This window comes from Melozone crissalis, unplaced genomic scaffold (assembly GCF_028551555.1).
Source record: "Melozone crissalis strain CALT ecotype California unplaced genomic scaffold, PUWL_Pcris_2 ptg000008l_1, whole genome shotgun sequence".
NCBI classification, from domain to species: Eukaryota; Metazoa; Chordata; class Aves; order Passeriformes; family Passerellidae; genus Melozone; species Melozone crissalis.
In genome coordinates, this window is record NW_026535786.1 from 4,972,722 (window position 1) to 5,000,587 (window position 27,866).

The 27,866-nt window shown below is 38.5% G+C and overlaps 1 protein-coding gene across 2 annotated transcripts; it reads right to left on the reverse strand.

The window, feature by feature from the left end:
* Positions 1–10: 10 nt before the first annotated feature.
* LOC128932936 (putative N-acetylated-alpha-linked acidic dipeptidase) lies at positions 11–27,866 on the reverse strand. 2 transcript variants are annotated; one of them, XM_054269723.1, is made up of 19 exons: positions 27,716–27,866; positions 26,275–26,383; positions 23,153–23,339; positions 22,262–22,363; positions 20,588–20,713; positions 18,539–18,725; positions 17,292–17,385; positions 15,869–15,967; positions 14,097–14,182; positions 12,985–13,104; positions 11,514–11,596; positions 11,176–11,239; positions 10,586–10,653; positions 8,502–8,593; positions 7,586–7,676; positions 6,658–6,922; positions 5,728–5,809; positions 4,368–4,460; positions 11–3,671 (listed from the first exon to the last, which is right to left on the reverse strand). In XM_054269723.1, the coding sequence occupies exons 1-19, from the start codon at positions 27,831–27,833 to the stop codon at positions 3,482–3,484; spliced, it is 2,256 nt and encodes a 751-aa protein (XP_054125698.1). In that variant the 5' UTR covers positions 27,834–27,866; the 3' UTR covers positions 11–3,481. The 2 variants fall into 2 exon arrangements, 1 of the variants encoding a protein (XP_054125698.1); XR_008482734.1 differs by lacking the exon at positions 11–3,671 and having other exon boundaries at positions 4,400–4,460; positions 6,812–6,922.

Sequence of the window (27,866 nt, forward strand, 5' to 3'; positions counted from 1 at the left end):
AAAACACCCACTTCAGTCTAAGTTTAATCAAAAGTTTGAGGCTAAAAGGAGATAAGACCAACCCAAAGAAGTCAGAGAAATTATGCAAAACAAACTGTGAAAAGATTACAAGGTAAAAGGACTCCTTTTCTTAGCGCAGGTGAGAAAAAGGGTCCAAACCATAAACTCCTGAACACACAGTACTTCCTTTAATTAGTATCACTATTAGAATTATCATGAAAATTATTAGTTACTGCATATGCCTCATGCTGAGTTCAGGAGTAATGAGAATTGCTCATTCTGACAGTGAAAACAAGAGTGAGGTTCAGCTGAAGCTAGGACCACTTGCAGGTAGCTACACAGACTCTACTCACTTAAAACACATAAATCCCTGGTAGACAAAAAAGCTCAAAAATATTTGGCAAGTACACACATGCCAAATGCAAAACTAGCATGCATTTGTGCATTGAATGCATAATTCTGCTATTCAGCCAATTAGTAAAGCCAGTCATGGTACATGAAACGCAGAATGAATGCCAGGGCTTGTAAACTCTAGGTTGTAGCTGCTCAGTAACTGGGCTCTAAAGGTTAATATCTGCAGCAACAAAGATACACTGCTGTTGTTTTGTTTGACCTACTGCCTGGCTAAAGGTTGAACTTGTGGCTTGAGAGATCGAGGGACCCTGATCTGTGGGAAAGACAGCTCTGGCAGGAAAAATGGCAACAGGGGAATGCTCAACTGAAACTTCACATCAGTAGTTTCCTTCTGACTCTGCCAGTTGCACAGTCCCCTGAACTCTCTCACGGCCTCTGCAGTCTTTCTACCAGATTACAACGGTAGTAGATGTTGATTCTTTGAGTCTGAGTCTTTCTTATGTGGAGCTTCAGGGGACCATTATCAGATTCCAAATAAAAGCTTACATTTCTGGCAGCTGACAAGTGCAGCTTGCAAACTTTGACCCTTTCTTCCACAAGAGAATGTACCCAGTGAGGCTGAGAGTGTAAAGGATTGTGCACTGAACACAAGGACTGTGCACTTCTCCTTAACGCCATTCCTCCTTGTCCTGTTGCACATGTCCTTATAAAAAGTCCCCCTCCAGCCTTCTTTAGGTCCTTTAGGTACTGGAAGGTGCTGTGAAGTCTCCATGGAGCTTTCTTTTCTCCAGGCTGAATAGCCCCAGCTCTCTCAGCCTGTCTCCACAGCAGAGGTGCTCCAGGCCTGGATTTAATGGTCCTTCTCTAGATTCCTTACAGAGGCCTTCCTTACACTGGGGCCCAGAGCTGAACACAGCACTGCAGGTGGGGCAGACCAGAATCCCCTCCCTCAACCTGATGGCCACACTTCTCTTGGTGAAGCCCAGGATGCAGCTGGCTTTCTGGACCACAAATGCATTTTGCCAGGTCACGATGAGCTTCTCATCCACAAACACCTCCAAGTCTTTCTCCTTAGGGCTAGTCTCCATCTATTCTCTGCCCAGCCTGGATTTGTGCTTGCAATTTCCCTGACCCAGGGGCAGCACCTGACATTCAGCCCCATTGAACTTCATGAGGTTCACAGAAGCCTATGTCTCCAGCTTCTAGTCATTAGGAGAGAGAAAATTTCTTTTCCTGTATCCTGTTCCCTGCAGTGATTAGGGAACAGGCAACACATTTTTTTTTTAATGGATGTTGCTGTAGTTAAAGAGTGTAACTACTTCTGTATTTTGTGTGATCCGGGCCCATGACGTTATATATTATTTGCTAACTATTTCTAAAAAGGGCTGTAATTAAACTTAAATGAAATAATGCTATGGCCAGAGATTAAAAAATTATGTCTTCTGGACTGAAAGAAAACGTTGCTGAAGCAGCATACAGGTCACATAGGGAAAGACCTCCACAATTTTGGAGTTTGGCACTTCATCCTCCTCAGCAACAGAAAAATACTGTTACTGCATCCACCTGGTCAACAGGAGCTGTTTATTCCTGCTCCTCTCTGCATGGTGGATTTGGCTTATCATTGTCCTGACTGTTGCAGACAAAATCGTCTAGGGTAAGATAACTAAACTAACCTGGCTAATTTTTTTCAGAGGTGGATTACAGACAGTCATAATGAATTCTCCACTGGTAAAAGTGGGGGAGTGGAACAGCCAGAAGTGAAAAAAACAGAGTCAGCAGTGTCTCCCAGCAGCACTGATTTGTGGGAAGACATCTCCATCATTTTATTCCAATCAGTTTCATAAAAAATGTGAAAATAACTGGGCAATAACTGTGGGCATAAGTGCATTTCCCATTATCTGATAAACTAGATTATTTTATCAGAAAGACCAACAGTTAAGCAAAATAATGACTTAATTACAGCAATTTGTCTAAAAGGTTTTAATGTGAAGTGCAGAAATATTTAGGATTAAATGAAGCCTCATGGAAAAGAAATCAATATGCCATAGTACTGAAAACCATCAGATCACAGGCCAGTAGTTTTAGACATGGTAGAGGTCTCAGCTAATATGACACATGAAATCACACAAAGTATTAGCTGTATAAGAGGTTAGTAAAAGTCCAGTGGCAAAATTTCAGATGAAGGGATCTGATTTTCTGAGTCTTCTCTGTCTGATCTTGGTCGTCTCGTGGTCTGTCATAAGAGTAAGCAGCACATGATCATCAGATATACAGACTCTACAGAAATTGTAAGAATTTGGTATCCTTTCAAACTAAGGACATGATGAGTTTTCTTTGATTCTGTCTTCATATTAAAAACACCTCTATAGAGACAAGGCATAGCAAGGGTAGATTTTGGTTAAAAGAATAACAATAGGGTCTTCATCTTGAAAGACATTTTGTGAGATGACTACATGTCTGACAAGACGTACTGCCTTGTTTTTATTCAAGTAACTAAAATCTTCTTGCTTAAATTTATTTGCAAACAGCTGCAAGGTTCAGCATGTGAGGAAAAGAATGTCATGGATGAGTATTCTGGGCTGGCTGCCCAAAACTTCTTATGATTATTATAGATCCTGCACATGGTATGTGACAGCTTTCCCATCTCCATGTCCATCTCAATCTTTGTGGAAAAGGAGGGCTGAGAGGTCTGTCTTGAGGTATAATTATGCAATCCCACAGTAAGTAACAAAAAGGCAACAACAAAATTAGTAACTGATAGAAACATGAAATGAATTCTGTTTTCCTGAAGAACTATGGAGATCACTATAATAATCAAGCTAGAAAAATTCAAAACGCAGAAAATAAATCCAGTGGTTAGCAATTCTTACAATACAAAGCTGGGAGAAAACCTGAAACATTATTAGTCTCAATTCAGAAGACATCTAAATCCTGACCTCTCAGAATGGAGGATTATCTTGTTAACATTACTAAATGCATTCAACTTAGTTATATTATTTGCAATGACCCAGATTTTTTTGATTTTTTGTTCTTTATCATAATTGTCCTAGTGTTTTCAAGTGCTCAATTTTTCAGGCTTCTGCAAACTGTCACGTTTAGTCTTCATTGACGACTGTATTGTTCATATTTATGCTACTTCCTTCAGTGTGTCTGCTGCTGCCTGCACAGTGAAGGCTGCAATGGAAATCTGCCTCTTCACTTCTTCCCAGGCTTCTTGTTGATCAGCTTTGCTTTCAATATCAAACATGGCATCATAGATTCCTGGGAAGGATTCTCCTGCGTATTTGTTGTGGCTGCTTGGAGCAAAGATAACATGTCTGTAGGGAAGTTGAGGGAAAAAATAACCATTACGCATTAGGAAAATAAAACATACTTTTTATGTTTTATAAACCAATTGTAATCACTTGACACTGAAGATGTAAATAAATAAGAAAATTGCAGCAATAGTAGCCAAAGTCCATGAAGCAAGAAAATAACATAAGATACATTATAAAACTAGACTAGACTTGATTCACTGCCTCTTAAGTAAGATTTACTTCTTTACCTGGATGAGAGGACCACTGAATTCCTTCCCTGCTGTTTCAGTACTGCCCTCCACACTACATTTGCCTGCATGGCTGTGCTCTTATAATCGATCAAATTGTAGGTTCTTCACTATTTCACTTCCCACTAATAGGAACAGCTTCCTGAATTTCCTACAATTAAAATTATTTAAAATTACTCCAGGGCTAAACTTTTACATCTGTTTAGAAGCCAAATCAAACCAAGAGAAATTATCTGAATAGGCTTCCAACAAGAATCTTAGGCTTCCAACAAGAATCTTCCTCATTCTGTATAGTGTATCACACTGAAGTTTTCCCCAATGTCGTTTCTCCTTTTAATCTTATTCTTCCTGTCCCAAGTACTTTTGCTGTGTTGAATAAAATCATTACAACTCCATTTAGAGACTTGTAAATCTTAAAGGAATTTTCATAGGTACTCCATGAGGAAAATGAAAAGTAAGCCTTTCTCACCTATAGAATGGCCTGCCAGGTAATCCAAGAGGGTCGATGAAAGCCCTTTCTAGAAACATGAGCTGATCATTTAGTGATCTGACAGCAAGCAGACTAAAGAAAAAACAAAAAAGGGAATATGTTGAATATGTTAGCAGTGTATTTGACCTACTTTTCACCCAGCATACACATCTGGATTTATAAAGGACAGTAAATCTGGGATGTTGAAGTTTAAGTGTAGGCCACAAAAGATAGCCCATGCTATCAGCTAACCTGCATAACAGAATTATGCTGATCTGTGCTGTGACAGAGTCTGGTTCATAACTGGAAGGGCTCTTAAAGCTGTTTTTAAAGTCCAAATAATAACATCAAAATACAGTGTTTCAGGTGCTTTCTCTCACGTTTTCTCTCATTCCTGTATTTCCTTTTCATGAGGATGCTTAGACCATTTTCTTCTTCTGTACAAAGGTTTTCTAAGGATCCTCTTTTCCAGAAAGCCAACAAATTACTTCGATAAAATTGCATTTGTTTTTATGTAAAATCACAACATATCAGAAAAAGGAACCCTGTGATGTTAAAATCCTCTTTTAAGCCTTCTGAGAATTTCTGATGGTAGATTTTTAATTCCCTAGAGCAGAGACCATCTGTGTCTGTGTGCTTTTAATAGCCCTGCACATACTATTGATGCTTAATAAATAAAAGAACTGTGATGAGGCTATACAGAATATATGAGGGGTTGGTGGTTTACATCCAAAGTAACTTGTAGACCTTCAAAGGCAATTCACCAATAAAAATGTTACAATTTATATCACAGTAAAACTGGAGTAACTCTACTACCATTAAGGAATTTTTTTCAATTCTGCAGTTTTGTAAACAGAAACTGAAACTGGTTAGTTGAGATAAAGCATAGATTTGGGCCATCCATCAATAAAGCCATTTTGAAAATGTCACATACATGTCATATGTCATAAATGTCATCTTTTGCATAAGAGATTACTGTTAGCTCCTTTATCTGAAAGTTGCTGCCATTAAAAAGATGGCTTTTATTCTCAGTTAGTGTTCCATAAGGGTAAGCATATGGCTAAATTAGATTCTTCCCAAGAAATGGAACATACATATATGTATATACAAAAGGAAGTTTGGCTTGTCATTCTGGGCATGGCCTAAAAAGAATAAATTAAGAATTAAGTCAAGTGCAACCTAGGCCTTTTGGCATAGGTGGTGCATAGAATTTCTTGAAAGTTCATCATAAAGCACGCCACAAATACATCTTGTTTATTTCTTTTTTTCCATTAAGTGGCAGCAAATGAAGACTAAGTCCTCTTGAGCTCAGAGGACTATATGGAGTACATGACAGGAAGAAAAAAAGAGCTGAACTTACTTATTGAGATCTATTTGTCGCAGTCTCTCATGAAAGCTAGCAGCAAATTCTGTAAAATTCTTCACAGCTGAAAACAGAGCATCTGGAGGGAGCAGGAGCAAATTATTTAACTTCATATTCTGCAGATGTCATTTACCAAATCAAATTCTTCAATTAAAGCTTTATCTTCCACTGTGACCATGATCCTGAATTGTTAAAAGTCTCACTGAAGGAAGACGACCCCATATTCCTACATTAAAAAGTATGTAATTCTGTGTGCAAACCTCTCTTAGACACAATAGCAGTAAGTATTGTTGTGAATATTGTTTAGTATTTTCTGCTTGAAGAATATACAAAAATATCAAAAACTGGATAACGGAACCAAAATCAGACTGTTCAGGTAAGTCTAAGATTTTATAAATCCCAGCAACCTGCATTTTACTGTTATGTCCCTCCACACAGAGTTTTGGGAAAGACTGACAATGTCTGTGCGTGTGTGTGTGTGTGTGTGTGTGTGTGTGTGTGTGTACACACATACATGTGTACCTGATACTGGCCATTAGAAGCCAAATCCTAAACTGAATATTCTATAATGTTGCTAATTAAAAAAAGTTTCTGAAGCACAGCATTATCCAACACAATAAGCTGCAAAACCATGTGATTTTTTTTTAAGGAAACAAGACAATGGTACCTTGTTGTCAATACTGGCGAATCATACACAGGTCAAAGCAATGCAACTGTAAGTGTTAGCTCTATTTGGAAGTGGCATAGTCCCCACACAAGCATGCTAGGGACAAAATAGTCCCATTTCAAATAAAGGAGGGTATTGCTCTTGTTTTATTAACTGTTCATACAGCACAAGGTAGATACCAGCTCATGACTAAGACATCCATTAATATAAGGCACTGTTAGCATTAACAGAGGAGGAATGTGAAGAAAGACTGTACGTACCAAAGGATACACTGTATGTTGCCAGCTCCTCTTCATGATTCCTTGACAAATTATAGATGATGTGAGCATAGTTGCTCACAGCTGATGCATAATCTCTACAGTCAAAGGGAAGCACAACAGAGTTGGCCAATTCGAACACCAGCCCTCCCCGTACCTGAGCTACTGTCAGATGATTCTTGAAAGTGGGATCATAAAACTGTTCCACAATTTCATAGGTTTCATAGACACTGTGGTAAACTGGATAGCTGCTGTATTTTTCCACATTCTGAAACAAAGGAAACCAATCCAAAACAAAAGCATTATTCAGCAATGTCTATTTCGGCGTGCCTTGGTAAAGTTAAAGTGTTCAGGTCATACTAGTCCTATGCAGCCACTATAGACAGTCTAAGGAGAAGAACTGGTCAGTAGTGGCTCTCTTAGAGAGAGCCCTTAACCTATGCTGAGATGAATGGTCATTTGGAGAAATCTTTCCACTGACCATGTACACAGCCCAAAGAAGGTACCTAAGCACAGACACATAACTTTCAGTTGGCTAAATCCAGGTGAGATTGGACTTCTTCTCTTGCTTGGATTCAATAATCATTTGTTTGTGTCCATGGATACTCCTTCCTCTTCAGAGGAAATGACCACATTGAATAGTTTGCTCCTTGAACATTTCTCAGTTCATCTTCTCTCATAGTATACTCCAGAGCCCAACCCATATTTTCAATAAAACAAAAACCATTTTGAATTCAAATCTTCGTAAAGTGTTAAAAATAATTGGAAAGTCACCATAAGCTACACAGAAGCTGTCATCAGCCATAGGTAATTTTGAGCACATCCACTTACCCTGAGCAAAAGTCCTTTTTCTAAGTAACAAGTTGATCATTCTTACTTATTACATATTTGCAGTTACAAGGAAGACCAAACTACAAAGACACAGACTTACCCAATTTTTACTGTAACGTGCTCTTCCTGAAGCAATGCCAAGACGTTGAAAAAATGCTTCAAAGTCATTGCCAGAACCCAGTTTATTTATTCTTTAAACAAGAAAGAGGGAAATGCCTTGAGTGACAATACTTAAGGTATAATTTTAGTTTGCTTCCAAGTATACCATGGCAGGTATTTATTTATTCAGCAGTCAGTCACTACACACCACATAGTCTTTCCCCAGTGTGCTCTTTGTCAACATACCATGAACTGCCTCTGACCCCTGAATTACCTGCACCTCATAAATTCCATTCTCTGAGGATCAAAGTCACCCTTTTTAGGGTGAGAGATATCCAGTTCTCAAGAGGAGAATGTACCTCACTGTCTTTTCATCACTGACAAGAACCAGGGACCTTCCTCCTTCCAATGAACTTCCACTACCCCAAGCTCTCAACTCAGAGAAGAAATCACAGTAGTACATGAAGTACATGGTTTCATGGAATAAAATCAGTTTTTGAGATCCTGTAGAAACCCCCTGGTAGGACAATGTTGTAAAATCCTGCCTGGTGTGCTCTGCAGCCACCCAAACTCAGAGGGTTCCAGAAGACTGGAAAAAATCCAAGGGAAAGCTGTTGAGTTAACATCTTGTGTAATTACCACTGGCTTGTGCATACTATCCTTATTTGCCTAAACCTCTATAAGCTAAAAGAACATGTTTAATATATTGCTTATCTACAAAGACAGGTTCAGAAACCTGTTGTACAGTAGTGTATCAGCTGCAATCATTAAAATTCTGGAATTTATATCAGCTGAAAATCACATCATTTCTCTTCAGGACTCAGCTTTTCATGAGTATTTCTTTAAAACCCACTCTCTACAAGTTTGTGTTTGTGATGTAATGTTTGGTATGTAATTAATTTTCTTTTGTCACTGACCTGGGGACCTCTCTATATTCACTTGATGGATTTTTTTTATACCAGCTCTCATAAAGAGATTTTCCTTCGAACCCCTCATCAGGACTTGGTATCTAGAAAAAAGACAAAGGGTACAATTTTAAATGTTTAAATGTTACCAAACAACAAGTCATCAACCTGTCATCACACCAAGCCTATGGCTTAGGGTTATGAGTGAGTCATCTTAAGTTCCTCAACTTTTTGCATTTCCATTTTAACACTTCAAATGCATAGCATTTTCCAGAATAATAGTTTATTTGCAAAAAAGTAGGTAAATTTAGATGGAAGAAAAAACAAAGAAAGCAAAACACTTCAAGCCAATATTTAAATTATGATATTTCTTTATGAAATTTTCAGCCATTTAATTTAAATATTCAAACGATAATCCCTCACAAAACCAAAATATTTCGCTTTACTTTGGCAGAAAATTTAAATTTCTTCTTAGTTTAATTTAAAACTGTTTCTACCTTCTTTCAGTTCACAAAAAATATGTTTATGGATGCAAAAGAAACCTTAGAAGGCAAAAGTGAACAGTACCTGGTGCTTATGTGATTATAGCTAGAGAGCTAGAGAGGTATACAAATTACAATCATTCTAAAGTTCATTCCTACTACTGACTTATTTGCAGGTAACTGAGGAGCTTAAACACTTTGGATGTTTCTTCATCTTTCCTTTATATTGGTGGACTGTTGAGGTTTTATAATTTTGAATCCATTAAAGATCATTAATATATATTCTATTATTAATCTAACTATCTTCTATCTAAGAATTACTCCACAATAGGAATCAAATTAAAACTAATTTACTTGGGATTTTGTCTGTGAAGGAAATTGCCCATAGAACAGAACTATCAGCATGAAAACTTTTTACCACAGATTAACTACGGATGGGATCACATGGGACATGCTTCCTCATCAGCATTCTCTTCAGACATCAGCTACCAACAAGCTGTGGTTACATGCATTCATCAGCCTTTGCTTCTGAACTTGAGGAATAGTTACACAAGCATTTTTACTGGTATTTAGGTCAAGATTTTAATGATGGCTCTTGGTGTCCAAACTGAGACTCTGCTGACCTGGTTTTCTGACATTTCTGAACACCTTCATTTAGCACAAGTTACCATGGGAACTGCAGGTGATCAACCCTTTCTGAATTTCGGACAGAAGTCTCTTTATCTGGGTAGCCACTTTTAACAGAGCTACATTTTATTTGCTGTCTTTTAATTGCCAGAAAATTATTATACTGATTTACTACTTTTCCTTTACTTTTCCACCAGTCTAATGCCAGCTTCCAAGAGATAATAAATTATCAAATGACTGAATATGTGAAGTAGATAAAGGCAGATAGAGTAAATTCACAGAATATACACAGTAGTTGAATATACATCACATCAGCATCTAAAATATATACAAAAACTAATTAAATGTTCACTGATTAATACAGTTAACAGAAAAAAAAAAATGCAGAAATAAAATGCCAAGCTCTAAGACCACCTCCCAAAGCAAGGAACATCTTACATTCAAGATGGTGTGGCTATTTCCTGAGAAAGGTCCCTATCTCTCAGTTTTGTGTGCCACACAAATGTGTGACAGCATCATGGTCAGAGACAAAGAATAACTAACAGGGTACACAGAAGCTGAGCACATTGACCAAACCTGTCACATCACACAAAAACAACATGGTAGCCACCCTAATTTCTACCCCTGCCTAGAGGGATCAGAGTCTCCTACTACCCATGGGCATTCTAGAAGTTGATCTGTGCAGCCAAGCATATGCTTGTTTCTGTCCTCTGGTTCACAGCATGATTTTATGCTTTTGTTCTTAGAAGGAATACTTTCACAAGAGGAGTGGAAAAAAAATCCCCTAATTCCAAATAGTTACTAATTTAATGGTATGAGCTTGGAATCCCCTTATCTATCCTGGGAAAAACTCCAGTTCCTTAGCTATTGACCTAGAAGGGGTACTGCAATCAGAAAAGAAAGATCTGACACCATATTTTTACAGACAGAGCCCCATCAAGTAAGTGAGCACTGAACATACCAGCTAAAAATTTCAAGCGGTATTACCTTTTTAGTCAGACTGTAAACCAGGCTGTACATCAGTGGTGTGCAATCCACTCGCAGTGTGTAGTTTCCTGAAAAAACATGACAAACTATTTGAAGAAGGAAGTTCCCTCAGCTGAAATTTGATGCTGTTATTTATTAGGAAAGAGATTAGGGAGCTACACTCTTTATGAGGAGCAAGCTGAGAAGAGTTTTCCTATGATCCTCCTGGTGCACTTTATTGGTTAGGTTGAATTAGAGCCCAGCTCTTGAAGCAAGTCTTAAAAGCTTCTCTTGTGTTCCCATGATTAATATGCACATTATAAGAGAAGAAGCTGACTCTAAAGAGTTGCCACAGAATGCAGGGCACAACACTTCTTGTCTCTCTTATGACCTCCCAAGCAGTGGGTCACTACTGTAAAGGACTTTTTCCCTGAAAAAACATGAATATCTGAAGGATACTTTATGATTCTAAGCCACAGTTTCTCCCCATATTGATTTCTGAATTAATACAACAAAAATTATCACATTGAAGGTCTCATGGATCACCAAGACAAAATCCCTCCCAGTCATACCACCACTATTCCTGCAAAACACAAGTCATATCCATGTACCTTCAACCGAAGAATCTGCATTGATATAAGCCACTCCCCGTGCTTGCAATACTTTGGCATTTTCCTTTGAGAAAGAAAAAAAAAGGAACAAAATACTGATAAACTTTTAGTCCCTCAGATCTATCTTCCCATTCACAAAAGAAGCAGCTGTTTCATAGAAGGATATCATCAAGTGCAAGGAGCTAGAGAATCTTGGTAGTTCAAAAGGAAACTCAAGGGAGAGAGATATCGTGTGTGTAAGGAAAAGAGTGGAGGGAGGGAAGAAGTGCTTCTTTCTAGTGCAGATTTCACAAAGAGCAGCCACCATGCAAATCTCTTTTTGAACACTCTTGGTTTACCTCAGCCCACTCTGTTGATCCTAACAAGCCAAATTCCTCTGCATCCCAGCTTGCAAATATCACTGTTCTCCTTGGTCTCCATCCTAAAATGAAAGACAATGAAAATTTATTAGAAAAATAAAAGCTGCTTGTTACATGACTAATGTGAAAACATATGGCATTTTTGGGGGGGCTGATCTTTTACCATGATCTGTGGGGAAAGAGATATCCATAAGGAACTTTAACATCAATTTCAGTAACCTTATCTAATAATGATTTGCTATTGTAGCAATCTGTCCTCTACTTCAATATCAGGCCAAATAATGTATTTCGTCTCTCACCTTTAAATGCAAGAAAATTTTCTAGAATCTAAAACTCTGATTAAGGAAATAAATGTGCTGTGCACAAAGTCTTGAAAGAAAACTGTTCTAATCCTCTTGCTCTGTTCAGTCTAGTATACATTGTATATCAGTGTCTACTCTGAGAGAAAAGAGACATATTTTCATATCTATTACAGAACTTCTTTGACCTGTCTTTCCAATGATTTAAAAACTTAAGCAATTCCCCGTAACTTTGACAAATCACCTTCAAAAGAAAGATCTTTCACTTGAAGTGCTCCATTCAATTTAAAAGCATGCTAAATAGAACAGGATCTATTGCCCTGATGCTGTACCTCAGCCCAAAGTTTTCTGTGAAGCTACTGGAACCTTTTCATCTTTTACTCCCTTTTTTTTTTTAACTTAATTTTTTTCCCAATTTGCATTCCAGAGACAGCTTGCCCTGATATTCAGTTACTGGGAAGAAATGGAAATAAAACTAAATGTCAATAGGTTTTATGTGTAATAGCAGGCAAAGAACACTTCTCTAGCACGGTATTTATGTCACAGCTTCTCTCCATGGGATGTCAGACAGGGAGACAGCATTTGCTCTGACAGCAACAGAAACCTGGTGCAGCTGACATTTGTTCCTATTCTAATGCAAGCAGGCAGGAGGTATTTTTAACCATTACCTCCTACTATGCTTGCACAGCTCATTCTCAGCATTACCCTGACATCCTTCACTTATTCTTGAATATGCCTCCAGGCCACAGTCAAGTGCTGAGAGGGCTCTCAGTGTGGCCCTGAAGAAGCCTTTATGAGTTCAGCACTGTGTCAGTATTATAACACCACTGATATATCCAGTCTGACCTACCTCAAACACAGAGTAGTCAATTGTACCTAAATGTTTTGTTTATTTCACCATCCCCCATTTTGTTTTGTTTCCCTCTAGGTGTACTTTCTCTTGAGCAGAAGTATTTCACATACACCAAGGTGTTTATTCAACAACAGCGTGTTTATTCAAGACATCAGTCTTGAATAAACATCTTGAATCAACATCTCTTGCATCAGAGATACAGGTTTTTAATTTCAAGCATATGTTTAAATCTCACCAAAATCAATGGGCACTGCTGAGAGTAGCTACTTTGATGTGCCTTATTCTTTTATTACATTACCTTCATTTCTCAGTTTTCCAAAGCTCCTCACAATCTCGTGAACCACAGCTGCCCCACTCTGAGGATCAATGCCACCAAATACCCATGAGTCACGGTGGCCTCCCAGGATGACATACCTGTCTAGAGAAATTAATTTTGGAGGTTTACTTAGGAATATTTTCTTCCTGACACAGAGACATTAACTTGAAGTAATTTCTAATTTTCCACGTACGTATCAAGCAATAGAGATTAATAGTTTATAACATACGTGATAGAAAGGAAAAAAGTGTTTTAAATTTCTGAAGACATTTTTCTGTATTTTCAGTCAGTCTTGAAGAATTTGTCAAACCCAGTAACTGGATCCCACAAGACTTAAAACTTCAAACTCCACATTGTTAGTTCTATTATTGAATATATTACAGGTTTCCTCTAAAGATAGAAGCATTTTTCCATACTTCACAATAGTGTGTTTCATGGTGAAGCTCATCCACTAGTTTTATCTGTACAGCACAGAAATTCAAAACATTGTGAATTCATGTGCTGAATGCAGTATTTTTCTGGATATATATAATCAATCATAAAAAGGGTCTAAATCATTACAGAGATATGATTACTGAGATAAAATTCAGACAAGGTCTCTGTGCTACTATAATATGGTTAACAGTTGTGTTTTAGGCAAGAGGAAAGTGCTGCAGTCAGAAGATAAATTATCATCATTCTAGGAATGTCTACATATCTGGTTTTTTAGATTATGAAACCACACTGGTTACAAGAGACTGTAAGATAGACAAAAAGTCAATAATGGTGGATATAGTGTCTTCCAACGGAACGCAAAATCCATTCCCATGTTTCTTAGGGGAGAATATCCACTTCAAAATATTCTTTCAATTGCAAAGTTATTTGCCTGAAGACAAATATTTCCATCCTGGTTATGACTCCCCCTTGAAAATCAGCATTTACAGTGAAAGTGCTGACATACCCTGAACCATATGAAAGCTAGTGCAAACACCATTTCAAAGATAATGCAATACAATATTTCAGAGAAAAGTATATTCCTCATCTCCCCCTTGTAACCATCAAGTACATGCAGAGGTCACTGCTCTCTCAGATTGTGCTGAAGACAATGATTTTACCTGGTTCCACTGTGCCTCTGATGGTACCAATCACATTGTAAATCCTTCTTACTTCATTGTTGCTATGAATGTGCATTTTCACCTTTCTAGTGTATTAGGAAGAAAACACAAAGAGAAAATCCACCAGATTAGATAAACAAACATCTTGACATCTTTCAAAAGTGTACAATATAAATGACAAAGAAAGCATTTTGATCAAATTTATCTCCTATTAAACCAAAGTAAATCTGAAAATATTACAGTGTATTTTTTTCTGGATTTATACTTGCACAAATGAGAACAGCATTTAGCCCTTGACAGCTATATAATATTTCTGATGTCAATAATATTTATACAGATAATGGGATCAGAACGCCAAAGACCAAATTAAAAAACTAGCTAGCAGCTAGTTTTTTTAATTTGAAATATTGAAAGAAAAATGGAAAGCATCTAATGATCAAAAGGTAAATAGTTCTAATGTTCTGCAGTTTGTTACAAATCAGAACTGACTCCATGTCACAGTTTAATCCCAGCCAGCAACCACGCCCCAGCCAGCAACCACGCCCCACACAGCCACTCACCCACTCCCCCACTAGCAGCGAGAGAATCTATAGGGTAAAAGGTAGAAAACTCATGGGCTGAGATAAAGAAAATTTTATACACAAAGCAAAATCCATGGAAACAAGCAGAGCAAAACTGTTCAACCATCTCCAAAAGAGCAGAGCCCTATCACAAGTAATGGTGACTTAGGAAAACAAACACCATCACTCCAGATGTCTCCCCTTTCCTCCTTCATCCCCCCCTTTATATACTGAGCATGATGCCACATGGTCTGGAGTATCCCTTTGCTCAGCTGGGCTCACCTGTCCTGGTTGTGCCTCCTCCCAGCCTCCCATGTACCCCCCACTCTCTCACCAGTGTGGCAGCATGAAAAGCAGAAAAGGCCTTGGCTCTGTGTGAGCCCTGCTCGGCAATAACAAAAACATTTCTATATTATCAACCCTGTGTTCATGACAAATGAAAAACAGCCTCATACCAGCCACTGTGAAGAAAATGAACTCTACCCTAGCCAAAACAAGAATATTCCAGCATAGTCCATATTACTGCAGCATCTCAGGCAGCAGAAAACAAGACAACCTGAGTTGCATCAAGAGATTTTTTTTCTACAACATCAAGAGTTGTTTATCTGTACCACAGCTGAAGGTGCAACAACTCAGCCCCACATTAAACAGTTCATATGAAGTCAGTACATTGTACTCAGACAACATTAAAACACATGGACTTAAATCCTAAACTGTAATTACTAATTCAGCTAAAAACAATCTGAAACAATAAAATTGACATCAGAGTTTAAGCTCTTCTTTTTCTGGAAAAGCTGAGTAGAAAAACTGCTTATAAGAAGCAGTTAATTACTGCTTTATATAAGTAAAAAGGTAAGACCAGAAGCTGGACTCACATGAACTTAAAAGGAAACAAAAGTACTCGGGAAAAAAAAAACCCAAAAAAAATCCAAAAAAAAAAAACCCCAAAACCTCTCAACAAATAGTTTATCAAAGACTAGATGCTTTTCAAATGAAACTGGTTCAGGACTAGCTGGAAACTAAAGCAAGGTAGTCATATCCATCCAATCAAGACATAATGTACTAATGCTGAGCACATTTCAGCCACAGAAACAGCCAAAATCAAAGGAATTATATAAATAAACCCAGCTACTCTATCTTTGGTCAAACTCTATTGCTCTACCTGTTTTTCCCCTGATCCCAAGAACACTCTGCTTAGGAAACAAAACTGACCTTGAAGAATGATCTTCTGTAAATCCAGGACCAACGTTGTAAGATACATTCAAATTTCCTTTCCAGCTACTGTGAGGTGGTGCAGGTCCTCCCATATTACTGTTATGGAAAAAAAAAATCATTATCAGTTACAGAGCTCTTACAACAGCACCAAACAAATGAGGACCCAGAAACCACACTATGCTAGGTCCCATATGCATGTAAGCCAGTGTTGGTCATTGTTTTGGACAATTTATACTACAAGCTTTGGCAGGAGAACAATCTGGAGTTTTAGCTACAACTACAATAATACTAGTAAATTAACACAGATCAATAATCCTCAGCATAGAGATCAGCTTGGAATGGCCTACAGCTATCCTGGAAGGAAGTGTTGGCCAAAAGGCTTTGCATATAAACTGCCTCTTGTAAATAGTCCCTGGAACATTCTCATACCTTGAACTGCATTTGCATTTGAATTAGCAAAGAGCAACTTGGGCCATTCCTTAACTTGACAGCACAGGCAGTAGTTTTATGGTGCATGTCCCTGCACACTGCTTAATCTTATAGCATAGGCAGTTGATGCATGTCAAAGATGGCTAAAGTAGAGAAATATGATCAGTCCAAGTCACCCATTCTTGTTCCATTGTCAGAAGTGTCATGCTTCTCCTCTTAACACAACTGGAAATGCAGTAATTCAGTGGATCACAATCACCCAGACTGATTCCCTTGAAGGACTTTTATTTTTGACATGAACTTCTGAGATACAAAGAATGTATGCTGAATGTTCTGGTTCTTGGGAAGCAAAATATATTTCTTGTAAATGCAAGCATGTCTTTTACTGTAAATACATACTTCAGTCCACAGAACAACTTCATCATGTGTTCAGGCGCTGAGTAAATTGTAAATTATAAAAATATGATAGCAGGAATAACAAGATGCTATGACTTCTCAAGACAAAAGTGAAAACAAGGACCCAGTATTTTTAAAGGATTTAGGTTTTATTCATAATTATTAAAACCAAGTTCTAGTATTATTTAATACTTATTGAACAGAAATATCTGGCTACATCAAATTTATACATAGTAATCTGCTCTATCACTACTAGTTGGCAGTGGATAAAAGAGTTTTTTTTATCTATATTTTTATCATTATGAGCAGTAATTCTGATAGCAGAGATAACTATAAAGTTTAAAAGAAAAGAAAACTTGGAGACATACTAGTCCATATTACAAATGACCATTTCCAGACAACTCTGCACATACCTCATATGTAAAAACAGATACCACACTTACCTCCTACAGAGGTCCTAATAAGAAACAAACATATTAATTCAACAGCTACAGGATAAGCAGAGTGCAAAAGTCATTTTACTCTCTTTTCAAATGCTCTCATAACTTCCAAAAAACAATCTGCTAAAAATACCTCATGTCTCCCATGCACTTACCGCAGTAATGATTCTGCATCATGATAGCCAATAGGATGAACTGGAATTTTTGGGAGACCTACACCACTGCTTTTGTCTAATCGGTACATGTATTCTGAAAGCAAAAGACAGATACAGATATTTTCATATTTACAAGTCTCAGAAGGAAGCTGTACAATTCTTAGCACAGTCTTAACACTGGAGTCAGGAATAATCATTTCACTTTCCCAGAAGCTGAGCTGACATATTCCCAGTAATTTCATTCTTTGTGCTTTACCAACATACTTTCAGAGACACTAATCAAGGCTCTCCCATAATGTCTGCAGGCATGCATATAAAGATGGCTGGAAAATTTAAAATTATTTGTTCTTTTTTTTTTCTTTAACTTTTTTTTGAGTTGAAATACTTTTACATAGAAATATTTCTCTTCATGGGAAAGAAGTTCAGACTAAGCTACACATGAAGAACAACAGCAAAGAAGGAGCCCACAGTGTCATGCTTGGAACATTCAGCTGGGAACTAAAAAACTTTGCCAGTTGATAAAGAGATGCAGATAAAAGCTTACACACTGGACTACTGAATATTCTGGATTGCTGTTTATGTGTACAAAACAAAATCTAGGTTTTGTTCTGACAAAGCTCAAATACAAATAATTTTTTTTTTTTTGCAAATCTTAATCTTCACGGACAAAAGCATATACACAATAGTTTTCCCCTTAATACAATATTCACGGGAACCCTTTGTGATTGAGGGAGACAGGGATTCATCTGTATGATCACTGACTCTAGGCATGAGGAACCAGAAATTTTCTTCCTGGTCTGCTCTGGCATGCTGCTGTTTTGAACATGTATCCCCTTCCAGCTCAAGTTCTGATGCCTAGAGACAACACTGCCTATCACTTAAGGACTACCTTTCTTGAGGTGATTGCCTCTCTCAGATATGCTGGCCCAAGTGCTGGCATAAATAGTTTTTAATGAGTTTCCATCAAAATGATCTGGTTTAGTGCTAAATGAAACAGTCACAACTCAAGCAGCTGAAGAAGCATAAGGTGAAGGTGATTAATACACATCAGTACTCTAGGGCTCCCCTAATATCCTCTCACTTTCTCTCATGCGCCATTTACAGAAGTGGCCTACTGCAGTGAAACCCAAAGCTGCCTTTTAGCAACAAAGACTAAGAAAGGAAGTGTGCTGTTATAAGGGAGAAAACATCCTCTGCCCTTTCTTGGTACCAGACCCTCAGAGAATGCCTTTTCTAGAGTCACTCACCTTTTGCAGGATAACCTGGAGTCAGAGGATCCCCTGCTCCATTCAGGTTTAACACATTCCCACGCTGGGCTCCTCCACCTGGAAGGTCCCAGCCATTTGGATAAGGATCTACTCCAGGTGCACAGTAGTCAGCAGGGTCAGAGTACAGAATAATTCCCTTGGCACCTGCCAATTCAGCATTCTTCACCTGTAAAGCACATCTCCAGTCCCTATCCAGTCCTTTATAGCTTGACTCCAGAGTTCAAGGGGCAAAACAAAGTATAAATTACAGCGATTTTTCCTCAAGATCTTTTACAGTGCTTGGGATAAGTCAAGGGCCCATAACTGTCTCCTAATTTTCTGAAACATATATATACAGATATCAAGTTTCATATGAAAGTAAAAAGTTTGCTCTTGCTTGGACTTTTTGTTAGCAGGTAACACCAGTAACATGAAAACATTCTCCACATTACAGCTACATAACCTGAGTTTGCATTCTGTCATCCAGATCAGAACAATCAGCTGACTATTGAAATGTACACAGCATGAACAGAAAAACTGTATCACATTAATGTAACAGTATCTTTCAGGTAGTCCTGTACTTACCTTATTTACCTAAATGATCTCTGAATGGATCTCAGGGTCTGGTCTATACAGGAAAATTATAATTGGAGAGCTTGAAACTGCCTTTGGCTGTGAACAACACGAACTCCAGGGAGCCTACATTTTAGGCTCATTACGGCAGAAGGACTGACCCGCATGCTGTTTTAAAAGTGTTCTTGTGTGACTTTATTATTGCATAATATATATCATTCTGACATCCCAATCTGGTTTGCTACTAGATATGACAGTGATGGATAGTGACAGAGTGACAACTAATCCTCAACAGTTTCAAATTTAGGCATTTTAACTCAGAAATATCATAGCTTTTTTTTCCATTTCTTTTTTTTTTTTTTAGGAAATACAGTACTTCCCTTCATCTTCTAACCTATTTTTGCACACCATTAGCAAGTTTAAAAAGTTTCCGTACATTTCTCCAGATTTTATATAGGCTACCAAATTCTTCAGTATATAAGCAGTCATTAGAAATAATATTGCAAGACTGAGCATATCCCTTTGTGTAAATGAGGGGAGGGCATATAATTTCCAAACCACAGGAAAACTGCCTCTCTAGATATTAGTAACTCTAAGATATTTGTGTTTCATTCTAAGGAAAGATTCACCGACAGTAATACTTTCTTCAATCTTTAAGTTTTTTCCATTCAGATAGCATCTTGAGGAGCGGTAAACAATTTAGTGAAAATATTATCTGACCCAGAATATAAGTTATATACCACTTCTCACTGGTGAAAATTATATGTATGTAAACCAGTGAGTTATCTATTTAAAAGCTTCACACAAGATTAATCAACAGCATATAATAAAAACTAGCATCCAGTGAATTCAGTGCTTGACACCCTTAGGTAACTGACAAATACAAATTATAGTCCTGCTCAAATTAGGGTCAAAATAGTTGTTGAACAAGAACCAAATGCTCTTACATCTATTTTAAGAAAATAACTTGAGTGTATGCCTGAAGTATGTACAGGATTATGTCCTTTCTTGTTATGTTGTGGAAGCCTGTGAAAACTGTAGTTTAAATATAAATGTATATGATAGATATGACAGAGACGTTGAATAACCAAATACAGAATTTAAAATAACTTTCATATAGCTATAGACTCTCTCTGGTGTACAGAAACCATTAAAAAGAAACACAATATACACATAGTAAAGAACAACTGATCCAACAGGGAAGAACAATCTAGTTTAGAATTAGAGTACATGACACTCTATTAGTGATATTTTGGAACAATTTATTAAAATATGGAACATTTTCCAACTGATTTACTTTTATCCTAGAAATACTAAAGATTCATCTTTGAACACAGGTCTATGGAAACTCTGTTACTATAAATCTCCAGAACACCTTGGGGAAGTGTTTCAGTCTCTTGAAAATACTGAGGGCAGAAGAGTTGAAGTAGGAGTAACACTGAGAAGGGCAGCAATGCTTTTATTCACAGGGATTACCTTATTTCCTCTGAAGATCTTCCCGTATCTGGCAATAACAATCTTTCCTGTGCAGTTAATTCCCATGTCACGTTCTAACGTAAAGAAGTCCTCGGTGCGGCCATAATTCACATACACCAACTCACCCTGAGAGAGAGGCAGGATTTGAAACAATAATGTCAAAGAGCATGTTGAAAGGAGTTTGTGATCTAATAAGATAATAATGGCTTTTACATAAAATTCTTGGCCAGAAAGAACTCAGAAGAGCTTTGGCCCTACTGAGTATTCCCACTAAGGAGCTTTATACATGCTCCCTTCCTGTGCTTTTTGCAGTACTGATGCAGACAGCTCGCTGGAGAATGTTACTGCTAAAAGCACTAGATAAGTACCTGGAGGTGTTGTCAAACTCTTATGTTATAAGGTGAAAATAAGCATCAGACTTTGAAATTACAATCTTGTCTTTAGGTATTGTTTTCATTGGAAACAAAGTTTTTATATTTAATTAAAACAAAACAATTTCCTATAGAAGGAAGAAGAAGCTTTTTAAACTTTTCATCATTTCTCACATCTCATCAAACCAAACAGAGCAGTGATGTTGTTCTATCTTTCTTGGGTGATATGCTATGATAAAAGGTCAAAACCCATTAATTTTATCTTACACTATGTTCCAAAATTCCCACGGCAATTCTTGGAACACTCAAAGCTCTTATGTCCTAGGGTACAGATTATCTGCCTGGTTCTCCAGCTTTCTTTGAGTGTCTGAGGCAAATACACACAGTATTCCTTTTGTTTTCTGGATTTGAACAGCTTATTAACAAACATCACAAAGTACCTGACTGATATAATACTGAGCTGTGTGAGTAGAAGCATTAGCATGTTTCTAGCTGGAACTTTAAAGCAGAGCCTGGACCAGGGTTCTGTCAACCTAAATTAATCCACATATAGAAAAGAAAAATATTGAGAACAACACCAAGAAATTCTAATCTTAAAAACTATTAACTGAAACCCTAATGATCACAGAACAGAAAACTCCTGCTACACAGGCCAGCTTTATCAAAGAAAGCCCATCAGCTGATACCATCTGTATAACAAGACAAGGAAGGATTAGTGTTAAATTCAGATCACAGCAACACCTTTATCACCAGCTAGAAATGTCAGTAAAAGCTTTTCAAGCATACTCAACACTGAGCAGCTATACGTGTCAGTGTGAGCCTTGGACAAGTAGAATTTTGAAAAGTGAGATTGTTCATTTGGCTGGGTAAATGTAACAGTCTATTTGTTCACCAAGATGGGAAACAACAGCGCATAGTTACAGAAATGTCTGGGGGGGTTTACAGCAGCAGCTGATATTAAAGATTTATTACCACAGTTTTTAAGGAAAAGAAAAAAAAATCCAGCTCTGACTCAAACTAGAGGAAAATATTAAACATATATATGACTGCTCAATTTGAACGCTGCTCCATCACAATAATCCCAAGAACATTAGAGCTAGGTCACCTTTCCTACTAGTGATAAGGTGGGTTTTGAACTAAAGCCTAAGGAAGTTCAAATTATTCTGTATTGCTCTCTGATATTCTCTGCTATGGTACAGTACACTGTGGTATTCCATCTTATCCATTTCTATTATTTCTATTTCTGTCTCTGCTTCTTTTCCTACCTCTATTTCTTTTACTGTGTAGCATTCTACTATCTTACCTCAGGCACTCCTTGGGCTGAAAAGGCATTGTAGGGTGGCACCACATCTGCAACAGCCTCATATCCTGGAGGAGGAGGCTCAGACAATGATGTGTTGAAAACCTAATAGGAAAAGAAAAAAGGAATAAGGTAAACAAGGCAATGTGAAAAAGGAATACTTTCTATTCACAAGAACATTTCACAAGCATTTGCAATCTAGAAGACTCTGGTTTTAGAATTCTACCTAAGAAGTGGCCAAAATTTTAGCAGGCACTGGGCATCCTTTTCAGTAGGCATGCTCAAGGTGTGAATTTACAAATCCCATCTCCACTCTTCACAGAGAATCCTGCATAAATGAATACAGGGTACCTGAAGTGGTCTGGGTACAGCAGATAAGAACAGGTTAGATCACAGTGGTAAAAATGCTTGCATTCTGTTCATCCCTGAAGCTTCTATGTGCTATCACAAAGAGATACATTCCCTTTGTGATAGCACATCTTGAGACCTAAATTCTAATCTTCTAGAAACTGAATTTAGCTGAATCATTGGTACTGTATAATGAATCAATGCAAAGAATGGTGCTGACCAGGATTTCTTTCCTCTTTTTAAATAATACAGTAATTTTCAAACAATTGACTAGCATCAAGTAATTCTCTTACCTAATTGTTTTTTAATCCATATGTCAGGATGCTGTATGAATCAGGGGAAATATTAGTATTCCTAACACATGAAATTCACTTATTATGAAACAAAGATGCAAAGTATAAAAGCAAACTGGAATCCCTGATTTCCATGGGCTTTGTACAAGGCCCAGTACCATTAAGTGAACAGAGGACAGTTTTCCCTCACAGCCTTCTCAGGTGTATGAAAGTGATTTTGTTCCCTGGTTGGAAAAACTGGTTGTTCATGTACCTCATTGCCATGCTCATCAATTATTGAGATGTAGTTGGGCTTAGTGTCATCAGGGTAAGAGAGTAAGACATCATAATGAACCAACTGAACCGAATCCAAACCAAATTTCTTCCACTCAGCTTGGATTTGCTGTGCCAGATGCATATTTTCCTCCGTTCCTGCTAGGTGAGGAAGCCGTGTAAAATTGCTAGAGAAGAGGGAGAAATAAGCAGGGTCAGGCACTGAAGGTCATAATCAGAACTCCACTTAGCCTAGCTGGAAATCAACCTCATAGGGATAATCAGATATACTCAGGCTAAATTAGGACCAAGACTTCTCTGCATCTGTGTATTGTTATGTTGTACACATAACTGAGATTAAGGGTTTCAGGCTGTCCTGATTTAGCACAGCTTGCAGCATGGTGTAGCAAGAATGGTGCGATGACATCAGCTATGGGGTCTTGTCCTTTCTTTACTCCTTGTCTTCTAAGCTACAGAAGGCCCATGCACTCCTATGTAAGACCTTATCATTGTGAAGTGATAAAAGAACTGAGTACAATTATTTTTGTGTATTCAATTTAGAAACATGCATAATTTCTCTGGTCCTTACTTGTAATTAACTAGATGTTCTCCTTGAATCACACAATTTTAATGAATTTCGGCACAAATACTGGTTTATCTGAAAGTTCACTCCTAGTGTGTCTTATTGGCAAGTAAAAGAGAGTGAGTTTTGAGTACTGTATAAACAAGGAACAGAAAAACTCAACAATTTGTGACTTAAAAGTCATGCCAGCATGAATAACAAACACTGAAAGAGAGCATAAATAATGAACAGCCCATTGTCTGGAAAAAGAATAAAAATTGTCCAGTCCAGACCATTGTGAAAGCCCAGTTGGGAAGCCAGCTGAAAAAACCCTCAGTTGAATGAGGCTGTCATCATCATGTCCTCATTCTATCATATGACCATGCCATTAACATGCCAAAGAAACATGTGTGGCACCAGCTGATGTTAATGAAGGAAATTGTATCTTTGATTATGAAGGGGTGTGAGATTAGGAAAAACTTAAATTCTGGAGTTCAAATAAGACCAAATCCAACAAAGAAATCTACTTTGAAAGAACTATATATATAGAAATAGAAATAGAAATAGAAATAGGTTTGCTTGTAAGGGATCTACAACAATCATCTAGCCCCACTGCCTGACCAATTCAGGGCGGACCAAGTTAAAGCACATTATTAAGGGCATTGTCCAAATGTCTCTTGAACACTGACAAGCTTGGGTCACTGACCACCTCTCTAGAATGTCTGTTTCAAGTCTGAACATCCTCTTGGTAAAAAAATTCTTCCTCATGTCCAGTCTGAACTTTCTCTGGTGCAGCTTTGAACTATTCCTATGCATCCTATCACTGGATACTAGGGAGAAAATACGCTCACCTCTTTTGCCACGTCCCCTCCTTAGGAAGCTGTAGGAAGCAATGAGGCTGCCCCTCAACCTCCTTTTCTCCAAACTAGACAAAATCCTTAGCAGCCAAATGCTGCTGGATAAAACCATGTTCCTCTGATCACACCAAAATCCTAATACTGTACTAAAAGTCACTGTTACAGTGACACTATCGTCTTCTGGATGACATATACTGAACCAAGAGCACACATACATGCTATTTGTGAGAATGGTTGTTTTCTAAAGGAGTTATAAGTGTTTAAGTATCACATTTTCATTAGAAGTTGATTTATGCAATAACATTTTCCTGTATTACACTCCCATTTAACTGAACATTGTGATTTTCTTCATTTTCTCTTCTCAGCTGACTGCCTGTACTGGTAGTTCTGAGCAGTGACTAAGCATCTGCTGTATTTCACTGCAGGACTGGCCACATGACAGTAAATGAGGTACAATGCTTTCTGCTTACATGGAGAGAGATAGTTCAAAGGGCAGAAGGTCCTTTCACAGAGCTGTTTAACAACAGCTGACTTTGCAAAAGCCAAAACACAGGTTAAGACTCTAAAAACTCCTAAATCTTTGGTTTTGAATGTGTATGTTATATCCCAGTACATGACCTAGTAGAGACCATACTTTTGAGCTAATTTATGTACAATTATTTGTTCACGGCAAATACACCTAAAATGGAAGCAGTGGGATTGCTACAGTCCTATAAACTGAAAATAGTCTTTTAGTAATTTAGTTTTGCACAACTCCATGCTATGTAATCAGACTGGGAGTATGAGGCAAATCCAAATTTGTTGATTATTCCTACAATAGCTGATGCTCTTTCTTTACACCGAAAGTAAATTCCTATCAATAAACTATGACTTGTGGCCTATTACTGACTGGAATAAATATAAGATTTTAACAAATACTACACTCTCTAAAGAGAAAAATAATCATTTTACAAGATCCCTAAAACAAATCAGGTACAAATACTTGCAGTTAAAGCATCTAAGTTACTAAAACAGAAATATTTATTACATAGATTAAATTTTAATAACTTTAAAGTATTGATACTGTAATGTTCCATTGTTTTGAATTGTTTTATGCATGACAAACTAGTCAGAGAGGTGATTCTGTCCCTCTACTCTGCTTCATGAGACCCCAGCTGCAGTGCTGTGCTCAGCTCTAAGACTCAACACACGAAGGACAAGAACTTGATGGAACAAGTCCCAGAGGAGGCCATGAAAATGATCAGAGGGCTGGAGCATCTCTCCTGAGAAGAAAGACTGAGAGATTTGGGGCCATTCAGCCTGGAGAAGGCTCCGAGACCCAACAGCATTTTCCAGTATCTGAAGGGGGCTACCAAGAAGGCTGGAGAAGGACCTTTTTCAAGGGCATGTAGTGACATAAGAAAGGACAATGGCTTTAAACTGAAAGAGGTAAGCTTTAGATTGGATATTAGAAAGTAATTCTTTACTTTGAGAGCGATGAAGCACTGACACAGGTTGTCCAGAGAAGCTGTGGATGCCCCATCCCTGGAAGTGCTCAACGCCAGGTTGGACAGAGCTCTGAGCAACCTGGTCTAGTGAAAGGTGTTTAGAACCAGAGGAGCTTTAATGTCCCTTCCAACCAATTCTATGATTCTGTGGTCACTGGGCTGGCTCCCACTTAATTTTTTTTTCTTGTCTGAACTGATTAGTCTACACACTGCTTACTAAAGAAACTGCTTGATGTTTTCCGCTTTCATTTCAGCCATAAATGCTGTCCTCATGTCCTCATGAGTACTCAGAGATGTCTTCTTATCTGTAGGTTTTGCAAACCAGCCTGTACAACACATGAAAATACCAAAGTAAAAACATCAGAGCAATATTCTCATGACACACACCACTTCTCTTTGGTGTCACCACAAGATTTTCACTGTTTTACATTTCAGAACTGTTTTCCTTTCAGCATATACAAGTAGCTACAACCTAATGCAGGCTGCAAAGTGATGGTGGTGTTAGTCCCACAAATGGCAAGAGAATATTCTTCTGGGTAGATGTTGAGTGATATAAAATACTACCTTACATTTATTCATCAGTTATTTTCCTCTAGATGCTAAGGAGATTTATCTATCATCCTTGAGCGCCAGAACGTCATGCTGTCAGTCATACAGTTACCTCAATAATAAGGCAGCAGCTTTACCAAAAATGCACAAAAACACAGGCACGCTTTGTAAGGAACAGATGTCTTGTAACTCCTTTCTCACTCTCTGGTCTGTCTGGCTTCTTTCTGGAATCCTTCCCTTTCTGAGCAAGCACTACCAGAGTAAGTGATGAGAGGAACAGCTGGCTAGAGAGAGAAGTGTTCCTGACATCTGTTTTAAAGTCAGACTGGACACATTCAGTGTATGTGCAGCAGCAGCCACACGGGTACTGTGAATGACAGAACCAGTGGGTTCAAGAGGGTAGCAAGTTGGCACCAGTGAGAGACTGGTTACTGGCACAGTGAAAGGCTCCACATGAGAGAGGAATTCAGTCGGGGCTTCCCAATGGCAGCAATCCCAAGTACATACCAAATGGCATTGCAAAATACAAGTGGCTCCTTTGTTTTCTTTCCTTTTGTAAGCTCATCATGATTCAGATGTGAACCAAAAGGAAGGTAGGGATGGGGAATCTCTTGCAGCAGCAACCCTCAGTCCTGCCTGCTAGGGACCAGGAGCAGATGAGACACTGAGACTATTTTCCCTTCGTGTCCGTGCCCCTCCAGCCCCAGGTTTGCCTTCCCGCCTCTCTGGCTGCAGCTAGTGCTGTTTCAAAGCAGCAAGGTCGAGGAGTACGTCTTTTGTCCCCTCCTCACAAACCCAGCGCCCCTTTTTCTTGCCCACTATTTTACTCCTCTTTACTTGAACAAAAAGTGAATAGAAAAACAAGCCAAAGACACAAAACCCCTTCTCCTGCGGAGGAGCTGCACATCCCAGAGAGGCTCAGTGACAGCACCTTCCCGCTGTGAAGGGAGGGTGGCATCGCCCGGCTGAGCACGGACTCACGTCGGCCACCCTTGGCACACACTCCCGGGCGCTGCAAACCCGCCCGCTCCCCCCCCCACCCCGGCTCCCAGCCCCGTTCCCCGGCTGGACGAGCCCCCGATGCGAAGGAGGGTTAGTCCGCACTGTACCGATGAGGAACCCGAGGAGGAAGAAACTCGCCGCGGCTCCCAGGACGACAGCCCAGAGGCGGCCGCTGGCTGCCCCGGGGCCGGCCGACTCCGAGCGGGCACCGAGCGACGTCCACATGGCTGCCGGCCCGGGTGCCTCGCCGCCCGCAGT

What these genes read in the sequence shown, in the direction of transcription:
- LOC128932936 (XM_054269723.1), bottom strand. Translation starts at nt 27,833, where the DNA reads ATGTGGACGTCGCTCGGTGCCCGCTCGGAGTCGGCCGGCCCCGGGGCA. An exon ending in CAGCCCAAGGAGTGCCTGAG is followed by an intron (nt 20,714 to 22,261) that starts GTAAGATAGTAG and finishes CCTCTCTCTCAG; the next exon opens with GGTGAGTTGGTGTATGTGAA. An exon ending in TCCAGGTTATCCTGCAAAAG is followed by an intron (nt 17,386 to 18,538) that starts GTGAGTGACTCT and finishes TTTTGCTTTCAG; the next exon opens with AATACATGTACCGATTAGAC.